At 46.1% G+C, this 15,134-nt stretch overlaps 1 protein-coding gene across 5 annotated transcripts in view; it reads left to right on the forward strand.

Annotated features, from left to right (window-relative positions):
- The window catches only part of ABHD6 (abhydrolase domain containing 6, acylglycerol lipase), a 40,091-nt gene extending 25,208 nt beyond the window's left edge, over window positions 1-14,883 (forward strand). For all 5 annotated transcript variants that reach the window (XM_083156256.1, XM_083156257.1, XM_083156260.1 and 2 more), the window contains exons 5-9: window positions 2,232-2,364; window positions 4,416-4,573; window positions 7,122-7,176; window positions 8,474-8,574; window positions 10,366-14,883. In XM_083156256.1, the coding sequence (XP_083012382.1) occupies window positions 2,232-2,364; window positions 4,416-4,573; window positions 7,122-7,176; window positions 8,474-8,574; window positions 10,366-10,542 (624 nt within the window). In that variant the 3' untranslated portion in view covers window positions 10,543-14,883. The remainder of the gene's footprint in view (window positions 1-2,231; window positions 2,365-4,415; window positions 4,574-7,121; window positions 7,177-8,473; window positions 8,575-10,365) is intronic.
- Window positions 14,884-15,134: the final 251 nt, after the last annotated feature.

Here is a 15,134-nt window from a genome sequence, read left to right on the forward strand (position 1 = left end):
CATTTATGGCACTTTGATAGATTGCTCTTGTGAATAAACGCATCACACCAGAGATCTACCACTGCCGCCTGATTCTATAGAGATTAAAATCTCCCCCCGTCATGCTGTGCGTAACACGATTACATTCCATCTGGTTCATCTTTTCTCTTAATGCAAGGAATCAAAAAGCTCAGAGAAAATTAAGGCGACTTAGAGAAAAAAATTAATAAGGATGATAAAATGAATACTGTCTTTTGCACTGTCATTATAATGTGTGTTTTCGAAGTGGTTACATTTACAGGTACTTGTTTCCTAGCAGGGCGCTTAGATTTCCAACGTACGCTCAGTAGTTAATTTAGTTAATTTATTCACTGCACCCTGAGTGAAATCGCATCGCATGGCCCTTTTTTGTGGCGTGAGATGTGATATGAGATGAGATCTCAGTAGTTCATATGGTAAAACACCTAAAATAGCACCACTCTCCACATCACCCCGAAGCGTGGCGAGCCCCGCGAGGGGCGGCGGAACGCATCCTCCGACCTTTTCATACCCCCACTATCCACGTTGGCGTGGAGTTGATTTTATATAGTGTGGCGAGCCACCGAGCCCGAACATGGCGAGCGGATGCGGAATACATGTAAAGTAATCCGCGTGTCCTCGCGGAGCTCGCCACGCTTCGGGCACGGTGGCTCACTGCGCTCGCCACACTATATAAATTCAACTCCACGCCGACGTGGATAGTGGGGTTTTGAAAATTTCGGGGGATACGTTCCGCTGCGCTCACCACGCTTCGGGGTGACGTGAAGAGTGGTGCTGTTTTAGGTGTTTTACCATATGAACTACTGAGATCTCATCTGCGATGCGATTTCACTCAGGGTGCAGTGAATAAATGAACTACTGAGATCGCATCGCACACATCGCAAGGCACAAAAAGCCATGCAATGCGATGTGCGATGCGATTTCACTATGCAGAATAGCCCACTAAGCAAATAGCTTAGTGGGCACCCTGCTAGGAAACAAGTACCCATTTACAAAAGTTACTTCTCTAGTATAATTATTCTGAAATATCTACACATCGGACATAGGGGCAGCTGGATGAAGCATTGATAAGGGAGGAGAAGTGATTCAGAGGAGAAGTGTCAACCAATCAGCACTGAAGTATCATCTACAATTTGCATAATATAAAATTATACAGAGCAGCTGATTGGTTGCCATGGGCCACTTCTCTGGCTCATGTCTCCTCCCTTATCTCTGCTTCATAAATGTACCCTATAATTTAATTCTGAAATCTATATAAACTGGAAAGGTCCCAGGTGGGAAAGGCCCCCCCCCCCCCCCCCAAACAAAGGCAGATACACACCTGCTGCAGCTATAGCGTCCACCTCTGAACTAGCCCCATTATTATTTATAGGATATTACATCAAAATGAGACACCATAGTAATTTAAAAGTTAAATGTGGCTATTTTAATTTCTAGCAATAAAAGTATATCCGAATTACTCCTTCCTAACAGGAGTAAAGAAAATATGGTTTTACAAAGGTACCATCACAAGAGTACTTTTAAAATCAAATTTTCTAAAACCCGCTGTAATATCTTAAGAAATAGCCCTTGGAAGGAAAAGATTGGGAACGCTATATAAAAATGTAAAAAATAATGTATTTAGTACTTGAAAAATAGAGCGACAGTACATTGAGTCGATTAAAAGCTGCGCCGCTCGCCAGTTCTACATTATATCGTTTTTTTACGCAGCTACAGTATACCAGTATGTTGTTGTTTGGATTTTTTTATGTCTATTTTCAAAATATTGCAAACCATATTACTTCTACTCCACTTGTGGGAATAAAGCTAGTAATTAACTGATATAAAGCAGAAGATTGTCAGCTTCCGTAAGGGGCCTACACATATGACGACACTGCTGAGCAATGTAGATCACTCAGGATCGCTCAGCACACAGCGCTGCACAGTGCTGTGTGCTGAGTGATCTGTCAGGGACAGTATTCTCCTGTAAGGACACTGGCCCTGATCAGAGAGATTTATCCAGCATGCTGGACATTAATCCCTGGGCGAAAGTGACGCATCTCTATCGCTATGGCCCCTACACATGGAGCGATGTAGGGGCATTTTCTAAGCGAACAAGATAACTTAGAAAATGCCCTGAAATCACCTCTTAAGTGATTTACTAGTTATCTTATAGACATGGTATATGTGTATGATTATATGTAACACAAACATGTGCTTATTTTCCTTGACAGTTTGTTGAGAGTATACATTTGAACAAGAATCCATTCCATCTTGTTGGTACATCAATGGGAGGATGTGTCGCTGGGGTGTACGCTGCCCAGTACCCCTCTGACATCTGCAGTTTGTCTCTCATCTGTCCTGCAGGTAAAACCATGTATCTTACTTTACATACAGCCTTGATTACCAGATGTGTTTTGTACCACAAAGGATAGACCCATTTCTAAATAGACTGAGCTCTCTATATCAACTCAAACTGCACTTAGCATAATTCCTCTTCAGTTCATTGAATTGTGGCGCATTGGTAGGAATAACAGTTCGTTCACCCTCTAGAACTCAGGTTCTCAAACTCGGTCCCCATGGTCCCCACACAGTGCATGTTTTGCAGGTCTCCCAGAATCACAAGTGAAATAATTAGCTCCACCTGTGGATCTTTTTAAATGTGTCAATGAGTAATGAGTGCACCTGTGCACCTGCCGGGTGACCTGGAAACCGTGAACTGTCTGGGGTCCTGAGGACCGAATTTGAGAACCCCTGCTCTAGGCAGCGCTGATATATAGCTACACCGGGGCAGGGACTGATGTGAATGGTGAAATATTCTTTGTGAAGTTCTGCAGAATATGTGTGCGCTATATAAATAAGTGATAAAAATTAGTAGTAGTTTGTTTATTTATAAGGCGCCACAAAGTGTCCGCAGCGCCGTACAAAGCAAACAAAAAAAACAAATTACAAGGTAACGTACAGGGTGTGTTGATAAAATACAGCATAAATAGGGGTATAGCTGGCAGAACTAAAATCAGCATCAGTTCCTAAGTAGGTGTCGAAATTGTCGAGGAGACTGAAGATGAAGTAGAGGAAGGGAAGAACAGGGCAGGAACACTGGTGAGGTAAAGAGATAGGGTGAGCACGTTTGGAAGGAGGGCCCTACTCATAAGAGTTAACATACTAAAAGGAGGTGGGTGGACGAACGAAAAACAATAGGATAAGTAGGAATGGATGGGAACAGATGGAGGGGTAGGGTAGGCAGTATAGGAGGAGCCAAAGAGGTTAGGAGGAGGGATAGGCTAGTTGGAAGAAGTGGGTTTTGAGGGAGCGTTTGAAGGAGGTAAGGGAATCAGAAAGCCTGATGGGTGGCGGGAGGTTGTTCCAGTGCAGAGAGGCAGCGCAAGAGAAGTCTTGTACACGGGAGTGGGAGGAGGTGATTAGGTGAGAGGTCAGGCAGCGGTGGAGCGAAGAGGACGGGAGGGAGTGTGGATAGAGATCAGTGAAGAGGGGTAAGGAGCGGTGGAGGAGGAGAGAGCCTTGTAGGTGGTGGTGAGGAGTTTAAAGTGAACTCGGAAAGGAATGAGGAGCCAGTGAAGAGATAGACAGAAGGGGAGGCATATGTAGAGTGGTGGGAGAGGAAGATGAGCCTAGCAGTGGCATTAAGAATGGATTGGAGAGGGGCAAGGCGGGCGAGAGGTAGCCCGGAGAGAAGGATGTTGCAGTAGTCAAGGCGGGAGATGACAAGAGAGTGAATGAGAATTTTGGTCGCGTCAGTGGAGAGGAATGGTCTGATGCGTGAGATGTTGCGTAGGTGAAAGCGGCAAGACTGTGAGAGAGCACGAATGTGGGGGGTGAAAGAGAGGGAGGAGTCAATGATGACATAGAGGCAGCGCGTTTGGTCGGTGGAGGTGATCTCGGTTTCACCAATGCTGTTGGAGATAGTGGGAGAATTATAATAATACTGTTAGATGCAGCGTCCCCGGATCTATTATTGTACCCTGGAAGAGAAGACCCTTAGCCAGTGTGCCTATGGTTTATTAGGTGCCAACAAACTTTACTTGCCCTAGGCTGACATTTACAGTGTGGTCAAACAACAGCTGTCTTTAATGAATATTATTTAGTTGCTATTCAGAGATAAATGACCCGATACGGGCCTGACCGCTGCTGTGCGAATTCCCACAGCGGGTGATTATCGATGAACTGTGCATGCTTATGGGCCACAACGCATGTGCGCAATATGTGCTAGCAAAGGAATCCTGCTTTTTATTGTTGATCTAGAACAAGAAATTGTGATTTTATATAGACAATTTCAGTTTAAATGCATCAAAAGAATGTTATCCGGACACGTTGCGCAACTGACGACAAGCTATTGTTATCTGTTGTCTTCAAAAATAATTCTGTTTTTTGTCTCCTCCCCCCCCTCCATTAATCAGGCTTGCAATATCCGACTCAGAGTAAATTTTTGAAACATATGAAAGACTTGGAAGAATCTGGCGATGACCAGAAAATTCCCCTAATCCCGTCCACAGCAGACGAGATGGAGCAGATGCTGAAACTGTGTTCTTATGTCCGCTTCAAGATCCCCCAGCAGGTAAGCGTTCATATTCTCTCCTGACTAAAAGGATTTATAGATTTTTCATAAATATGTGTTCAGACTCCAAGATGGCTGTCACAAGTGTCACTGTTGAAAGAAAAATGGTGCACTAAAGCTGTGTAAGGTTGATTCACAGAACAGAGAATACTGTACATGTTCTATGAAATGCTGATGCAGTTCCAAAGGCGACTTGCAACGTCACAATTATAGCAGTAAATACATATATTTTATATTTTCAAGTTGCAATAGTCAGCCATTTTTCCTGAGAGGGAAAAAAAGGCAGTTTCTGGGACTTTCAAAATAAATGTCATTGAAAAATACATACAGATTTGTTCTCATACTCCTGGGGCCATATTTATTTAGGGCGCCTGTGCCCTAATAACCAAGTCCAATGTGTATCAGGAGGTGGAGGCATACGGCAGACGTATTTTGCGGTCTTTAGTATTGCGAATTATCTGCAGCAAAACGTTCGCACTTAATATGATTCATATGGAAATCGGGAGCAGATGTATCAAATCTTAGAGGTAAATAAAGTGAGAGAGATAAAGTACTAAGAAAGCAGCTCCTAGCTGTCACTTTACAGCTGGCGCTGGTTGATTGGTACTTTGTTTCCACTTTTCTCTCCATGGTTTGATACATATGTCCCTCCGTCAAATCTCCACATGCGGCCAAACTGGGAGTAATTAGGTGGCAGTGGGAGCGGGACTTGTAAGGACTTATCCAGGAGAAATGTGTGTGGAACGCAGGAACGTCTTCTATAATTTAGGCATATCTGTACATGTGAGGGGCATTTGCCATAGCAAACTGTAGCTGTAATTATTTCCAGTATAAACTGGCTCTGGTGACATTTCTGCTCCAACTCGCGGAGTCTGACTCACACCAGGACCGGTTGATGAAGTGTGTCTGCCAACAGGACAGATCGGCGGAGACCGCCCAAAGGACACTTATCTACCGCACATAATCCTAAGAGTCAACAATGATGCACATCCTGGTTATGCAAATCCCAGCACACTGGGAAACATGAGCACCTGTGATGTAGGAAACATTTTAAAGTCTTTTATTTATTCAGTACCCAATTCTAATCGAGCATCCTGGCATCCCTGTAACATTGTAGGGCATGTGTGATATTTGCGTAATAATATTAGATTTATCCTATTTAACAGGAACTGCATATCTAGGTCACCTTAATTCTTTCTATAACTGGTATCACGCTGGCATCTCTTTACTAAAGTCTGTGAGTGCAAAAATACTGCATATTATACAGCCTTGTGTATAGGGGTTATGGTTAGGCTCAGGGTGGGGAAGGTTAGGGTTAGGCTGCAGGAGCGGTGGGTTATTCTGTGTACACATGGTGAGATTCCCTTGCTATTCGATTTAAGATTCGAGTGCTATGCAATCTTTGCTATCTCTGTACTTTTTACATACAATTCATACAATCTACATTAGATCTGCACTATATAGTCACGGGAGCGCGCATCGGGAGTGCAAGGTAAAAAACCTGTGCGATCTGCATGCAATTTGGACTATATAATCAAAATCTCATGCTGATTGTACCCGTGTATACACACCATTAGGCTGAGAGAGGGGAAAGTTAGGCTGTGGGAGGGGACAGTTTAGGGTTAGGCTGCAGGAGCGTAAGGTTAGGGTTAGGCTAAGGAAGGTAAGGTTAGGGTTAGGTTCTGGGTGGGGACGGTTAGGGTTAGGCTGCAGGAGCAGTGGGTAAGGGTTAGGCTGAGGGAGGGGAAGGTTAGGATGTGGGAGAGGATGGTTAGGGTTAGGCTGCAGGAGCGTTAAGTTAGGGTTAGGCTAAGGAAGGTTAGGATGTGGGAAGGGACAGTTTGGATTAGGCTGCAGGAGCGGTGGGTTAGTCTCCAAAGGAAGGTAAGGTTAGGATTAGGTTCTGGATGGGGACGGTTAGGGTTAGGCTGCAGGAGCGGTGGGTTAGGGTTAGGCTGAGGGAGGGGAAGGTTAGGATGTGGTAGGGGAGGGTTAGGGTTAGGCTGCAGGAGAGTTGGGTTAGGGTTAGGCTGAGGAAGAGAAAGGTTAGGCTGTGGGAGGGGACGGTTTGGATTAGGCTGCAGGAGCGTTGGGTTAGGCTAAGGGAAAGTAAGGTTAGGTTAGGGTTAAGCTCTGGGTGGGGACGGTTAGGGTTAGGATGTAGGAGCATTGTGCTAGGGTTAGGCTGAGGGAGGGGAAAGTTAGGCTGTGGGTGAGGATGGTTAGGGTTAGGCTGCAGGAGAGTTGGGTTAGTGTTAGGCTGAAGAAGAGGAAGGTTAGGATGTGGGAAGGGACAGTTTGGGTCAGGCTACAAGAGCGTTGGGTTAGTGTTAGGCGAAGGGAAGGTTAGGGTTAGACTCTGGGAGGGGACGGCTAGGGTTAGGCTGCAGAAGGGGGCGGTTAGGGTTCGGCTGAGGGAGGGGAAGGTTGTGAGCACTGAGGGTCAGCAGCTCCTTGTGCCTTTGTATAAAGCTACTGTAGTTTGCACTGTACAGAACATACTGTATTATTTTCAGTTTCTCAGTTTGCTATATCTCTTTGTTCCCAGGTCTTGCAAGGACTTGTGGATGTTCGCATTCCTCACAATGAATTCTACCGTAAATGTAAGTTGTACTATATTTTATTGGAACACCAGCACATACTGTATTAATAGCGAATGAAACCGTTAGTGGTTAATTCTGGGTATTTCATTAGATACTGCTGTATCATTTATAATAGGTGACGATGTTTGGGGAATTTTGCGTGGTTGCCGCGCTTGTGGGTATATAGAGCAGCTCCAATAGGTTTTGGAAGGAATAGGTTTTTTTGAAGGAGCGCTAATAATATCAAAATAAATTGGAATGGATATAAATTAAGATTGGATAGTGGCAATATGGCTTTCTTAAAGTGAATTAAATTAAAATGGTACCTGTAGGGATTAAAAGGATTAGTAGTGAATGTTTACACCCTTTTTTGAAAAGGTATTGTTATGGAGTGGTGATCGTTCCGGTGCGTCTGACCCTAGCTAACCCTACTTTCGTTGGTGTTATCTTCTCTGGATGTTCCTGGGTTCCTTTGGGATGATGTTTGTTAGAGGGCTTCCAAGCGTAGAGACCGGCTGGATCACACTGGTGTGCGGCAGCCGCTACGCTGATGCTCCGTCTATCCCGATGGAACCGGAAGTGGCCGGAAGTTGTTAGACGGCCGCAGAGAGAGTTGAAGTCGGGTGCAGGGGGACGGCTTGCCGGGAGATCTTCAGAAGACAGAAGATCTCCCGGCAAGCCGTCCCCCCGAAGCGTGGCGAGCCCGCGAGGGGCGGCGGTACGCGTCCTCCGACCTTTTCATACCCCCACTATCCACGTCGGCGTGTAGTTGATTTCATAAAGTGTGGCGAGCTCAGCGAGCCACCGAGCCCGAAGCGTGGCGAGCGCAGCGAGGGGCCGCGCATAACTTCACAGGTATACGTGTCCCCGCGCGGGGCTCGCTGCGCTCCCAACGCTTTGGCCACGGTGGCTCGCTGCGCTCGCCACACTTTATAAATTCAACTCCACGCCGACGTGTATAGTGGGGGTATGAAAAGGTCGGAGGACGCGTACCGCCGCCCCACGCGGGCTTGCTGCGCTCGCCATTCTTCGGGTTCATGTTTATACTGGGGGGTGGCATGGGGGTGCATTTAACATTGTAAGCACCCATTAGGGTGCTTATACAATTTATCATGGCATAGGGGGCTAAAATCGCATCGCAGTGCATCGGGTGTATGGCATGCGATGCAATAAAAAATTTGCGCGATCACATATCGGGGGCGCCGTGATAATACACAAGTACCAAGAGTTTTGTATCACATATGAGGGTGTTTTTTGTTCCATATTGTAGTGGCACATGGATAATGCTATATGATTTAACACACATTGTTCTATTCAGTATTTATAGATATGGTGTCTGAAAAATCACGTCATATGCTACATGAAAATATGAAGAAAATTACCGTTCCGACTCAGATCATCTGGGGCAGACAGGACCAAGTAAGTTGCTTTGTTCTTCATCTACAGTACGTGCACATGTGGGCAGTGCGATAACGATACCCTATAAATTACACAACTGGAATAAAAACGTTATTTAAAACAATGGTGCATACTATCATTCAACTTGTTATTTAATTGAAAGAGACTGCTCGCACCTGTCATCTCCTGCTCTTGTTCAGCATAATGGGAGATAGAGAAGCTCCACCCAAATCTGCTTTTACATTCATAAGCAGTGTGATACACCCATCACACTACAGTGACGCACTTCCACTAGATAACACAGCTTTGGCTTATATAATTGCTTATATAATTGTTCAACAGATACTTTTCTTGCCTTTAAATTAGTACCAATCTTGATGTAAGGTATACTGTATGTATGTATGTATGTATGTATGTATGTATGTATGTATGTATGTATGCAGACTACATAAACAAATAGGCATAACAAGGACATAGTGAGTTCCAGTTCAACACAATATAGCACAGGGTATATAAACGGGATGCAGTCCAAATCCTGACGGTCAAAATCCCGACAACCATTGACCGACAGTCAAAATCCCGACAAGGTCAAAATACCGACATTCAAAATACCGACATTTAAAATACCAACACGGTCAAAATACCGACATCTAGAATGTAGACAGGTGAAAAAGTCAACATGACTTTCTGTCGACAGGTCATTTGATGCCATTGGAGGGAGTATGGAGTAGAAGGTAGATTAGGGAGAGTAGGAAAAGCACAGGGAAGAGGGCCCTGCTCATGTGGGCTTACATTCTAAATGGGAGGGCAAGACAAAAGGGATTACACAGATGCTTAGCTGGGTGCATCCATCTGGGCAACCATATCCCTGCAGGAAGAGTAAGTGCTAAACCCTGAACAGTGCAACTATGGTGGAATGCCTTGCGGGATGCTGGCCGAGCCTGGATGGATTTTTTAAAGGAGCAATCATTTACAAGGCATAGTTTTGCCTTCTAAAAAAAAGTCAGTTATGCTGGTATGCTGCACAGCCAGTAGTGCCAAGATGGGGGTACTTTTACCCGGGTCCCACTCCCCCTTCCCCCAGTATGCTGCGCAGCCAGTAGTGCCGAGAGGGGGGGTACTTTTTACCCTGGTTCCGCTCCCCCTTCCCCCAGTATGTTGCGCAGCCAGTAGTGCCGAGAGGGGGTGGGGGTACTTTTACCCGGGTCCCGCTCCCCTTTTCCCCATTTCATGGAGCTGGGCAGTGGGAAGAGAGTGGACAGCCTGCGACTGCATCACAGCCTTTCTCCCCAGCTCAGCACCGGCTGCTCAGTGCCATGTGCTGAGCTGGGGAGAGAGACAGATGCAACGGCAGCCTGTCCTCTCTCTCCCTGAGCGGGTGTCCCACCCACCAGACAGTCGGCCACCTGCACCTAGCCTGAACCCCATTGACATTTTTTTCCCACAGGGGCATGACCACGCCCTCTCACGTTGGCCATGCCCCTTTTCCCCCCCTGGCCCGTTGGCGCACCTGCGCACGGTCCCCACACTTGGGCATCATTACATCCCGCCATAAATTGGATTTTTACCTTTCCCACCCTTTGGACATTCATGTTTAGTATTTTATGTGTAAGTACTGTTCCATGTAGTGTACCGATACTAGAAGCCTAATAGTGTTAGCGTTGAGACCCAAGTAGAACACGTCGGACCCAATCTTGATGTAGCTAGTATCATGTTACAGGAGCAACATAAACCACAAGTTGACTGCTCTCTGCTATAATACACACACAAGTGACACTCTCTGTAACACCGCATTTTATTCTTGTATCTCAGGTTCTCGATGTTTCCGGGGCGGAAGTCTTGTCCAGCGCAATACCCGGAAGCCAAGTGGAGATACTTGAAAATTGCGGCCACTCCGTGGTGATGGAGCGACCCAGGAAGTCCGCTAAACTCATGGTGGACTTTATATCCTCCCTGCAAAACACAGAGAACAATAAAAAGCATGATTAAAATGCAGGAATGCCCAGGACACCGAATGCTCCTCTCTCTATACTGTATTACTCTGAGCTACTCAGGGGGATCTTGTAGACCTATTAGGAAAGTAGATTAGTTCCTTGCGAACACGAGACCAGAACTGATCATATGCAGATGATTCCAACTGCAGCAAAGGCTGCAGAGCATTGTGTATGGACACTGATTAATGCTGCTGTATTTCCTTGGTGGTCATTCAGATGTGTACGGTCGGACATGGCACCTGGGGGTATTTCTAAAGCCTGCAGTCCGGTTGCCACCCACAATAATACTGACACACAGAACGGAACACTTTAAACCACTCTATAAATGTGAGATTATTTCAGTCTGTTTACTGTACAATGTGAGCAGCAGAAATATACAGCGGTAGTACGGGTGACGCTCTGATCTGGATCACTGGTAAAGCATGGTCATTATACCTGTCTGGGTGATGCTGGCTGTGATGTGAGTAGTATAGGACTATGTATAGATATTGTGCCTTGGAAGCAATGTTCTGCAGGTAACGCTATGTATAAATCAGCTTAGGCACCGTGGGCATGATGCGGAGGTGGGCCAATGCCTGTTTGCGTGACATCAAATCAGTTTTGAACAGTGCATGTCCACAATGGGACCCATAACTTTAAGTATGTATGCAGATTTACTCGCTTGTAATACATCTGTTTTCAATAGGAGAGATGGGACATGGAAGGGAATACTGCAAGCTGAGTAAGTGTAAGGTCAAGTTCTTCACCCTGAGTGCTTGACATCATCGATAGGAGCTGGGAACTTCAGCACTGCCCTGAGCGTCGGGGGCCTGTAAGAGCTGTAGTGTGCATGTCTGCCTCGTCCAGATGGGGCTCTAGGCAGCACCACAGCAACGATTCTGGCTGCAGGTAGCTAATCCAGGCCAAGGCACCCGACAGAGATTTCCTGACCTACATGGCCTCACACAGCCGGCCGATAGTGTTGCAAGTGATCCGATGCTGCATTATCAGATGCAGAAGTGGGTCACACATACTGTATATGCGCCTACCTATAACAGTCCCCTCCTGCTGCAGTACCATATCTGAGCATTACTGCTGCTTCCATGGATGCTGATTCTGTCCACATCTGAATAAGGCCCTCTGTGAGGCACCACTGCTCGCCACCCCTAGCTTTGGCCCTGTGGGGATGCATATACACCTGTCATTCAGCCGATCAATTGCTGGTGCAAATACGCGCTGATGATGACAATTGTTTTCTTGCCCTTATTAGCCGCTTTGATTGGCTGATCGTGAATATACCTCTGCTGCAGATAGTTGCTCTCTGCGTTGCTAGTGCATATACTGTATCACTTTGTAGGGATATTTGAGAACATTCATTTTTTATTTTTTACACTGCAAATTAGATAACAGTTTGGACACACCCTTCTCACATCTAAATCTCTGCCCCATCTGCAATGTAGCATGCTGTTGCCCAGGTGCTGAGGTACCTACTCTTTCTGTCTGTATTCTCAGATCATAATCAGGACCTTAGTGCACAGACGTCTATAGCAGAGCTGGATGCGTCTTGTGATGCCTGCACCTCTGCATATGGGGTTAAGTTGGCTTATACGCAGGGCCGGTGTAACCTCTCTCAGCGCCCCGCCCCCCTCCTCTCTGACCCGGGGGGGGGAGGTAGAGTGCGCCCGCCATCTACCTGCTCCACGGCACTGGGGGGTTGCGGGTGCGTCATTTGCAGTGATCCACGGAGGGGAGGGCGGATGCGGCACTGTCCAGCTTCTCTCCCTACTTCTCCCTGCGGCACTGTCCAGCTTCTCTCCCTACTTCTCCCTGCGGCACTGTCCAGCTTCTCTCCCTACTTCTCCCTGCGGCACTGGCCAGCTTCTCTCCCTGCGGCACTGTCCAGCTTCTCTCCCTACTTCTCCCTGCAGCACTGGCCAGCTTCTCCCGCCTCTGACCCGGTCTGGCCGGGGCGGAACGGGGGACAGGGGAACGCTCACCTGCCTCCTCTGGGGGTGCCACTTCCATATGATACTTCAAAGTGCCACCCTCCAGAGGCCGGCGCCCTAGGCAAATGCCTAGATCTGCCTAGTGGTGGCGTCGGCCCTGCTTATACCTGCATTCTTTTAGAGATTCCTTTTTGGAAACATGCAAGTCCATCTCAGCATCAACCTCTGTGCTTATTCTGTGATTTTGGCATGGTAGTAAATGCTACCCTTGGAGATTTATCTGGGATATCTGCCACAGAATTGCTTAATAGTTTCTCAGGCCATTATATATACCATAGCTGAGAATTTACCAAGATATTTCTAAATGGAAATAATACTGGCACATGTGCAAGCAAACCCCCCCCCCCCCCCAAGTCCTATGTTTGTTCAATAACTAGTAATAAATATCTAAGTAATAGATGTCTAGCAATGCATAGCAACCAAGCAGAACAGTTTCCTGTCCTTTTGGCAAATATCAAGTGTACCGTAGTTTCCTTTTTTATTTTCAGGCAGAATTATATTTAATTGTGCCACAGCCTTCTGGCTGGGGAAAGGACAACTTTTAGGTTCCTGGCCCAAAGGCTGATGCCTTGCTAGTGTTTGGCACCTACACATCATCCATTCATGTTTTTTTTTTGTGTGTGTCACCTCTTGGTTTGTTAAGGGTTTTGGGGTAGTGATGCTGACCTCTGGGTGACCCTCTACCCAAGTTGGTGGAGACTCCCTAACTTTGTGGGGATCTGGAGATTTAGTTCTCCAGAGAATGCATTGGATGATCCCATGGAGAAAGGGGCACACCCACATCTTTGAACCGGGGGGGATGACCTGGAGATCCTTGCCTTTTAAGCACCCTTGGGGGTCAAAAGTTTGGGGATGTCAAGGGTCCTCCCCTAGCTTTAAAGTAATAGCCCCAGACACTCATAATTCAGCATGGTGACAACCAATTACTGTCTGGTTGCAGGCGGGGAAGCAGATAGTGAATGCTGGATTTTGATTGGTAGATAACTCCACCCATCCACCAATCAACATGCTGCCAACCATTCACTATCTGGCTGCAGGCGGGGAAGCAGATAGTGAATGCTGGATTTTGATTGGTAGATAACTCCAGCCATCCACCAATCAACATGCTGTCAACCATTCACTATCTGGCTGCAGGCGGGGAAGCAGATAGTGAATGCTGGATTTTGATTGGTAGATAACTGACAACCATTCATTGGCTGCAGGCTGGGAGGTCGGTAGAGAATGCTGCCTGGACGTTCTGTTTGTGTGACCATTACCTGCCTCTGCTTGGAGGCCCCTAAAATTGTGGGGTCCTATGTAGCTGCCCAGCATGCCAATAGATTAAGACTGACCTGCCCTAAAGGTTGTATTTGGACAACACTGTACTTAATTATACTCCCAACTGTCTATTCATAAACATCAAAATGGATTGAGATATACACAAAAGTATTTTGGCAGATCAGGTAGAATTTGGAGGCAAGTTTGAGTGGTTTTGTCCTCATTTTTCCTAAGTGTTAGGCGTTATGACAAAGATCAGAGCTGATAGGTTACCGTACATATGAAATAACACAAAGTACATTAGTTCTTTAGAAGCAATACAATTCTTCCATGGTCATTTGTCCAGTTTAACCATTGTTTTATTACAGTTGCTTCCCCATTATCCATTATTATTGAATACTTGTCGCCTTGATAACTAGAGGTTGAGGAACAGTAAATCTGTCCATGCCTCTCCCACAGAGCTGACCAATAGCGTGTAATTATGTGCGCCCACAACTCAACCTAGTCTGCAACCTAGACCCTCCCTCAACACAAACTCACTGACCTGAATTCCGCATTACCACCAGTTCTGCCCCTTATACCACAATTGATTTGCATACGACTGTATCTCACAGAGCATGAGCAGTGGGAACAACACAATGTCCAACTTGTGTTCTACTATACAATTACCCCATTGGGTGCGTGTGGAAACACAATGGCAGAGACTCCCTGCTGACCAGGGGAACCCCTCCAACATCGGTGACTATGGAATCTCATGTAAAACTTCTACATGTATATGCATGAAGGCAAACACTTGGTTGTCTCCTGGGCTCACAGTTGTCCTAACCTAACGAAGAAGAACGTTCACAAGGAACCATTGTTGTTTTGCAGATGGTGCTAACATTGTGCTCCTGTAATAGCCTAGACAGTATTGGCATTGATCCACAAAGCGCTGATGTCTACAGAGGGAGATGTATAATGTACAAGCACCTGTTTAGTAAAGAGCATGTACAATAAATGCAAATGACACTGTAAAAGAAAGGACTACTGCATTGTAATAATAAAGTACTGTAATTATTCATAGGATCTAAAGATAAATAATTTATATTCTTTTATATCCATCCCGGTTTCATTCTTTATCTTCAATAACAAAGAAAACAGAGGTATTGAGAAAGTGGAGATTATGGGTTATATTCAATGTCTTCGTCAAGTGGCGGCAAGTGTTGTTCGTACGAGGATGGCTTTTTTTGACAAGGAAAAACCATCCTCGCCGTCTAGCCCCCTTGCCGGCCACTCGCCGTATTCAACATCCTGGGGAAATCCTCACCATTAAATAGCGAGGTTCGACACAAATACAGCGAGCCTG

Source organism: Crinia signifera, chromosome 8 (genome assembly GCF_055691185.1).
Source record: "Crinia signifera chromosome 8, ASM5569118v1, whole genome shotgun sequence".
In the NCBI taxonomy this organism is placed as follows: Eukaryota; Metazoa; Chordata; class Amphibia; order Anura; family Myobatrachidae; genus Crinia; species Crinia signifera.